Source organism: Bison bison, unplaced genomic scaffold, assembly GCF_000754665.1.
Source record: "Bison bison bison isolate TAMUID 2011002044 unplaced genomic scaffold, Bison_UMD1.0 scf7180017864280, whole genome shotgun sequence".
NCBI lineage: Eukaryota > Metazoa > Chordata > Mammalia > Artiodactyla > Bovidae > Bison > Bison bison.
In genome coordinates, this window is record NW_011494852.1 from 6,794,319 (window position 1) to 6,803,016 (window position 8,698).

Sequence of the window (8,698 nt, forward strand, 5' to 3'; positions counted from 1 at the left end):
TCAGTTCAGTTCAGTTCAGTCGCTCAGTCATGTCCGACTCTTTGTGACCCCGTGAATCACAGCACGCCAGGCCTCCCTGTCCATCATCAACTCCCAGAGTTCACTCAAACTCACATCCATCCAGTCGGTGATGCCATCCAGCCATCTCATCCTCTGTTGTCCCCTTCTCCTCCTGCCCGCAATCCCTCCCAGCATCAGAGTTTTTTCCAATGAGTCAACTCTTCGCATGAGGTGGCCAAAGTACTGGAGTTTCAGCTTCAGCATCATTCCTTCCAAAGAACACCCAGGGCTGATCTCCTTTAGAATGGACTCGTTGGATCTCCTTGTAGTCCAAGGGACTCTCAAGAGTCTTCTCCAACACCACAGTTCAAAAGCATCAATTCTTCGGCACTCAGCCTTCTTCACAGTCCAACTCTCACATCAATGGAAAACTACTCAGCTACAAAAAATGATATCATGCTATTTGCAAGGATGGACCTAGAGATTATCATACTAAGTGAAGTGAGTAAGAAAGAAGAAGATAAATACCATATGATATCACTTCTATTTGGAATCTAAAACATGACACAAAAGAACTTATCTATGAAGTAGAAACAGACTCAAAGACATTGAGAACAGATTTGTGGTTGCCAAGGAGGCAGTGTGGGTGGAGGGATGGATTGCAACTTGGGGATTAGGAGATGCAAAGTATTGTGTCTAGAATGGATAAACAACAAAAACCTACTGTATAGCACAGGGAACTGTACTGAATATCCTGTGATGAGCCATAAGGGGAAAGATTATGAAAATGAATGTACAATATGTATGTATAACTGAATCCACCACTTTGCTGTACAGCAGAAATTAACACAATATTGTAAATCAATTCTACTTCAATAAAATAATTGTAACAAAAGATTGACCATGCTCAGGCCAAGGGGCACCTCCCACGACTGCTGCTACCAGGACCCCCATCCCCTCGGCGAGCCACTGCTGACCAACACTTCTGCAGGAGACCCTGCAACACTAGCAGATGAAGAAACCGAGTCCAAAAGACAAGAAGAAGTCAATTGCCCCATGGCACAGTTTAGGTCTCACTTCTGTCTTGAATGAACACTTCTGGTTACGACTGGTTAGAAGATTCACCATGGAACCAGGTCATGGCCTTAACCTATTGTGTAGGGGTGGCCTCCTCCATGGAGGCCTCCTCCCATTTTGCAAGATGGGAAATAAATACATAGAATGATTAAAATAAAATTGACCACAAGTTGCAATAAACACATGAAAAGGTGCTCTAGCTCCTTAATCAACAGGGAAATGCAAATGAACACCACCCCACATCTATCAGAACTGGCTAAGCAAAAATTAAAATCCCAAGAATAAACCAGTAACAAAGAAAAACAACAAAAAACCAATAACAGAATAAATCAGCGTTAGTGAGATTGTGGAGTGATGAAATAAAATGTACATTTCGAGGCAGGACAAGAGAAAATTAAACACAAAATTCTCCCTACGTGTCTGTCTAATGTGCAGTGTTCAACTTCATTACAGCAGAACTCCTGAAAAACATCAGTGTCCGCTCTATCGTAAAGATCATTTGCTTTCTCTTTCTTCTGATGTTAGCAGTGTCACTTCCTGAAGAGCAGTGTTCTCTCCCAGCTCACTTGGGGTCCTGTTGACTTATTGCTTGCTTTGTACATTCTTACCTGGATTATGTATCCTTGGTAAACGTTATGTAAAATATTATATGTCATTTTGTGGTACGATCCTTTGTTTAGAAAATGTATCAATACATAACTCTACCTTCACCTTCTAACAGGTGGTACAGTTCTCAGAGGTTTCTGAGTATCTGCTTCCCCAGCTGTAATCCTGTTTGACTTTAATAAAATTCCCTTTTCCTCTTCTTGAGAGGTGAGGAATTTCCATTGACATTTTTCTTGGAAGAGTCCGCAGGATCTCAGAGACATCCAACAGAGAACATCTGGAGGCTCCCCTGACACCTTGAGCCCCACTAGCTTCTTGGCATTCCTTGGGTGCTTCAGCAAGTTCTGATACCCAGACATCACTGCTTACATGATGTTCTGAATTTTACTCCAGCTCTTTTTCTTGGGACTTGGAGTCCTGAAGGAGTGTGTGTGTGTGTGTGTGTTCAGTTGCTCAGTTGTGTCTGACTCTTGGCAACCTCATGCCAGGCGCCTCTGTACATGGTATTTCCCAGGCAAGGATACTGGGGTGGGTTTCCATTTCCTTCTCCAGGGATTCTTCTTGACCCAGGGATCGAAACCACATCTCCTGCATTGGCAGGCAGACTTTACCACTGAGCCACCAGGGAAACATATATATGTATATTATCTTCTGGAGATACGTATATCCAGAATACCAATGCAGGATATATTCCATTTTGAACTTGGCACATATATATACACACCAACACTTACATATATTCATAGATGTACAATATATATGTGTATATATATGTGAAAGTGAAAGTTGTTCAGTGTTTGACTTTTTGCAACCCCATGGACTGTAGCCTGTCAGGCTCCTCTGTCCATGGAATTCTCCAGGCAAGAATACTTGAGTGGGTTGCTATTCCCTCCTCCAGGGGATCTTCCCAACCCAGGGATCCAACCCAGGTCTCCCGCACAGGCATAGCAGGTGGCTTCTTTACCATTTGAGCCATCAGGAAATCCCATATGAATGTATGTGTATATATATATATATGTACATATGTATGCATGCACACACACACACACACACACACACACACACACACTACTACTTCTACAACTTCCCATCTTCTACTGCAGGTGGGGGACACTTCAGGGTGGACACATCAAAGGCAGCAGCAGCTTCATCTGCTTTCCATCCGGAGACCTGGAGCTCCCTAGGGATCCTGCAGCAGGGAGGGGGCAGCTATGACCCCTGGACTGGTGTGGGGACAGCCGGATCCTGCCGTTGCAAGGTTCTCTCATCCTCGTGACCGGAAAGTCACAAATGTGGTGTCACTGTGACACTGTGTCCATATCCACACCTGCCTAAGGTTTTTAACCCTGGTTGGTAAGCTTTGACCTCATGACTTCCTAACTCTTCTATTCTCTTGACTGGAGAATACACCTTCTATTGGTATTTTCTTCTGTACAGTTTTCCCTCAAAGGAAACAACTATTTACTCTGAACCAAGTCAGTGAAAAAGCTGACTTAAAACTCAACCTTCAAAAAACTAAGATCATGGCATCTGGTCCCATCACTTCATGGCAAATAGATGGGGAAACAATGGAAACAGTGACACACTTTTCTTGGGCTGCAAAATCACTGCAGATATGAAATTAAAAGATTAAATTAAAAGCTTAGAAGGAAAGCTATGACAAACCTAGACAGCATATTAAAAAGCAGAGACATTACTTTGCCGACAAAAGTCCATCTAGTCAAAGCTATAGTTTTTCCAGCAGTCAAGTATGGATGTGAGAGTTGGACCATAAAGAAGGCTGAGCACTGAAGATTTGATGCTTATGGATTGTGGTGTTGAAGACTCTTTTGCGAGTCCCTTGGACAGCAAGGAGATCAAACCAGTCAATCCTAAAGGAAACCCAACCCTGAATATTCATTGGAAGAACTGATGCTGAAGCTGAAGCTCCAATACTTTGGCCACCTGATTCAAAGAGCTGACTAATCGGAAAAGACCCTGATGCTGGGAAAGATAGAAGGCAGGAGGAGAAGGGGATGACAGAGGACAAGATGGTTGGGTGGCATCACTAACTCAACGGACATGAGTTTGAGCATTCTCCGGGAGATGGTGAAGGACAGGAAAGCCTGGCGTGCTGCTGTCCACGGGGTTGCAAAGATCCAGACACAACCGAGCGACTGAACAACAATGTAGTCAAGTAACATTGTACTTCTATTGAAAAAAGCTGAGTTACTTTAGGCAAATATTATATTTATTAACTATGATTGGAAGATACATTCTTGATTATCTCCATATTCAAAAAGAATTTCAAAGTAACAAAATAATTTTGTCCACCATAGAATCCGGAATAGGGTTGGGCTCTGGGGACCAAATTCATTGTTCACAGGGTGGGCAGAAGGCTCTGCCTCTAAACAATTTTTTGAGCTAGTTTAACTTTCAGCTCTGAATCCTGGTCACAGTCTTGAAATCACAGAAGGTTAGAGACTGGAATTAGCCAGAGGGATGAGTTTCTGGTTCAGACACGAGGAGAGGGTTTCTTGGAAGTGATCAATGAAGCCTCTGCAGCAGAAACAGAAGACAAGGGGAGAGGGCATGGGGGCCAAACCAGAGGGGCCTGGCATTGGGGGCGGCGGGTGAGGAGCCCTCTCACCATTTCCTTGTTTTCGCCCGTGTGTCTCCACTCTGTAGAACAGGGGCTGCGTTCAGTCAGTAACCCTGATGTAAGAATGTTCTTCTCGTAGTTTCTCATAGAATTTAAAGACAGGGCCCAGTAGGACCCTTGATTAGACCCAGGAGAGATCCCAGGATGCCAGGAGCTACAAGCTTTTGATTACTGAGGTGGTCTGGCCGATGGTCCCAGCTCCTGGAAGGCACAGTCAGGTTGTCTTACAGGGACAGCCTCGGGACGGATCCGTACGATGACACTGGATTGGGGCCTGCAGACTCCACACTGCTCAGGCCACGAATCATAGCCCTCGACACTGTGGTCAAACAACACAAAGCGGACGCCCTTCTTGATGTTGGTGAACGCATGCATGATCTGTAGGCAGAAAAAGAAGTTAAGTCCCATTGTGCCATGGCCTTCCCCTCAAAAGCTGAGTTGGGGGCTTTCCGGCAGGTGGTATTTTCCATAAATGGTTGCAACAATGTCTCTACTTCCACACATCCTTCTAGAATCATGCCACTCCTCACCCAGGGCAGGGGTCTAATTCCCACCCCCTTGAATCTGGGAGGGCTTCACTGTAACCAAGAGTGTGGTACCCTGAACCACCAGGAAGCAGCTGGTTTCCTCGAAGCTGCCATGTTGTGAGGAAGCCCAACTACTCCCAGCAGGGAGATCCCATGGCCAAGCTCTGAGATTAAACCAAGAGCTGCTCGGCCAGCTCTGTACACACTCAGAGCCCACCCTGCCCTTCAGCTCTAGCCAATGTCTGAAATGGAACTACATAAGAGAACAAAGTCAGCAACTCCCAGCAGAGACCTAGTCAGAGACCACAGGAGGTGATAAGATGAGCCTTGTTAATATTAAACCAGTAAATTTGGGCCAATTTGTTAGGCAACAGTAGTTCATTATAGACCCCACCATTCTTTCCCCTCACCCCCGTCAGAGACTCACCCGAAAGGAGAAACTGCCTGTCCTCGGCCGGACGGGAAAACGTTTATGGAAGAAATAATGCAAGATGGCATAGTTGGCATCTAGAAGCTTGACGACTAGCTGATACATCCGGTCACTGCCTTGTTGTTCTGTCCAGCTGCCGGAGGAGAAGATCATCCCATTTCTCTGAGGGCCTGCCTGCTTTACCTCAATGGCCTTCCCATGTGGAAATCCAAAACGGTGGTCCCCCCAACAAGTACAATCATTACCTGCCAGTGCTTGTTACATGGGAGCTTGGAACCTCTGCATACCAAGGAATGCATTTGGACTAAATGAGCTCCCTAGCTGGTCTGTATGCTGTGACCAGGAGCTGTGCTGTTCAAGGGACCCCCTCCTATATTATTTTTTTTCCCCATATTGTTTCTCATTCTTTCACTAGTGGAAAAGGATGTCATTTCCAATGTGTTTTTCTTAGTCATTTAAAAGGATCCAGGGGAAATCTAAATAAACTGGTGATGGAATACCCAGCAACATTCAAAGAAACATCCAATGTCCATCAATGCTAAATGGACAAATTGTGGTATATTCATATAATGCAATATTACACAGTCATAAAAGGAAACCGCAGCTACCTATAATTATGGATGAATTTACAAACATGTTCATTGAAAGAGGCCAAATATCAACTATATTCTGCATGACTCCATATATATTAAGCACCAAAATGGCAAAACTGATGTTAGTAGAATTCAGGATGGTGCTACCTTTAGATTGGAAGTGATGGGGAACAGGGCGTGAGGGATTCTAAGGGGAGGTTTGCTGGCAACATTCTGTTTTTCATGTCACTTAAGAGTAAGGGACCATATAAATACACAAACAGGTAATTTCCTTTACAGAGACTTAGCATCACTTCAGTTTTTAGGTGTACATTCTACTTCTTCCACAAAAGTATCCTGCTGCTGCTGCTGCTAAGTCACTTCAGTCATGTCCAACTCTGTGTGACCCCATAGACGGCAGCCCACCAGGCTCCCCTGTCCCTGGGATTCTCCAGGCAAGAACACTGGAGTGGGTTGCCATTTCCTTCTCCAATACGTGAAAGTAAAAAGTGAAAGTGAAGTCTCTTAGTCGTGTCCAACTCTCAGCGGCCCCATGGACTGCAGCCTACCAGGCTCCTCTGTCTATCGGATTTTCCAGGCAAGAGTACTGGAGCAGGGTGCCATTGCCTTCTCTGCAAAAGTATCCAAGCATAGTACTAATATATGTTCTTTTGACTTACCTTTCAAACTGTTCTGTGCCAACCACATACACAGTTATAAATACCTATTCAAAATTTTTTCTGTGACCATGAAACACTAAGTGTGGAGTACCTTTGTCCACCTGGGGACTTCGGGTCATACTGGACAGACTACAATGCAATTTGGTGGAGGCTGTCCACATCCACGTAGTGAAAACGGGGGGAAAGCCACTCCAGTAAGACCAACATGACTTAGGATGACCTGGAGGCTGAGGTGAAACCCATAATAAGGCCCCAAAAGAACTTAGTTCAGGGGTTTTCTTTTTCTATAAAACTGGAGCCTTGGGAGTCCCTTCAATGCAAGGGACTCAGATTGGATCTCTAGTTGGGGAACTAAGATCCCACATGCCTTGGAACAACTAAGCCCATCTGCCACGACTAGAGAGCTGCAACTAAGATCCGGCACAGATGAATTAAGGAAAACAAAACAAAACTGGAGCATTACGGGATAGGAATTGAGAAGCATAAACAACGACGCTCCCACCATAGGTGTGATCTGTAGCTGAGTAATTTTACAACAGAGAACATAAAAGTGTACAGGATTTGGGATGCACCTCGCTTAAAATCATCCAAGTCAGGTATCCCTTGGAAGTTCTTTCATGGACCCAAATTTCAAGACCATCATACAGAGCACAAGCTCTAAGAGTCAAACAAGTTTGAGCCTAATGCCAGATCTGGCCAAGCCTTTAGCTATGCCACTAGGAGAAGTCACCTCTACTTTATGAACTACCCAATTTGAGATTTCAAAATACACATTCCCGCAGGATCAAGGACCATGAAGGGTGCTGAAAGAACTCAAACTCCACAGCACTGGCTTGGCGCCTGACATATAACCCTATTTTTAAGAGGCACACTGTGACCTGCCCAAGGCCACAAAACCAAGAAGTCAGGGTTTGAACGTGAGAGGTTCTGGCTCCAGGATCTGACCTCTTAGCCAACTCTATCTTGCCTCCATCTAAACCCAAGAAACTAAACCCATCTAAACCCTGTAAACTCATTCACAGATGAGATTTAGTTGGGCTCATGCTATGCTAAGTCACTTCAGTTGTGTCCGACTCTGTGAGACCCCATAGACGGCAGCCCACCAGGCTCCCCCGCCCCTGGGATTCTCCAGGCAAGAACACTGGAGTGGGTTGCCATTTCCTTCTCCAATGTGTGAAAGTAAAAAGTGAAAGTGAAGTCTCTTAGTCGTGTCCAACTCTCAGCGGCCCCATGGACTGCAACCTACCAGGCTCCTCTGTCTATGGGATTTTCCAAGCAAGAGTACTGGAGTGGGGTGCCATCGCCTTCTCCGTTAGTTGGGCTCAAGCCCTCTATATTGAATCCAATCAGGCATCTTCCAATCCAAGTCCCTTTAGGGGGTTATCAGAGGGCTCAGGGAGTGGACTTTTGCTCTATGAAGGTGGCCCAGTCATTTCCCTTCCTACTTTATCCTAAGGGGTTGTTTAGCTGCTAAGTCATGCCCCACTCTTTTGCATCTCCATGGACTGTGGCCCACCAAGCTCCTCTGTCTATGGGATTTCCCAGGCAAAAATACTAGAGTAGGTTGCCATCCCCTTCTCCAGGGGATCTTCCTCACCCAGGGATAGAACCCACATCTGCATTGGCAGGCAGATTCCTTACACCACTGAGTGACGTGGGAAGGCCCAAGGTGTTGCTAGGAGGCCTAAATGACATCATCCATGTCAAGCTCAGCACTGAACAAAAGGGCTGTTTTTAGCCTCACACTCACCGGCGACAGACAGAAATCCAAATCTTTCCACTATCCAGGAGTTCCCGCCACAGACCCTCCTCCTCCAGGTCCAAAATTTCTCCTTTGTACCAACACCTATGAGAGAGAGCAAGATCAATGAGACCCAGCAAAAATGCACCACGGCCCTGACCCTGGGGACTAGGGACATTCACCTGTAGGCAGGACTGTAGCTCGTCTCCCCAGAAGTCTTCAGCCTGGCCCCCAAGTCTTCCTCTTCCTCTGAGCTATCGCTACCACTCAGCACCATACAGTTCCAGAGGTCTTTTGTTACATGAAAAAAGTTTGTGACCAAGTTCCTTGCCTGCCCTCCAGCCCGAGTTAAGTCCCAGGGGTTTCCAGGGTGGCCTCGCCCCTCCGATCCTCCCAACAGGCTCCATCTCTGCCCCAGCCACCA

The 8,698-nt window shown here is 45.8% G+C and overlaps 1 protein-coding gene across 1 annotated transcript in view; it reads right to left on the minus strand.

The window, feature by feature from the left end:
* The window catches only part of FBXO17 (F-box protein 17), a 124,371-nt gene that overhangs the window by 114,901 nt on the left and 772 nt on the right, over positions 1 to 8,698 (minus strand). The window contains exons 3-5 of the mRNA XM_010849318.1: positions 8,284 to 8,379; positions 5,279 to 5,414; positions 4,553 to 4,702 (exon numbers count right to left, since the gene is read on the minus strand). Coding sequence (XP_010847620.1) covers positions 4,553 to 4,702; positions 5,279 to 5,414; positions 8,284 to 8,379 — 382 coding nt within the window. The remainder of the gene's footprint in view (positions 1 to 4,552; positions 4,703 to 5,278; positions 5,415 to 8,283; positions 8,380 to 8,698) is intronic.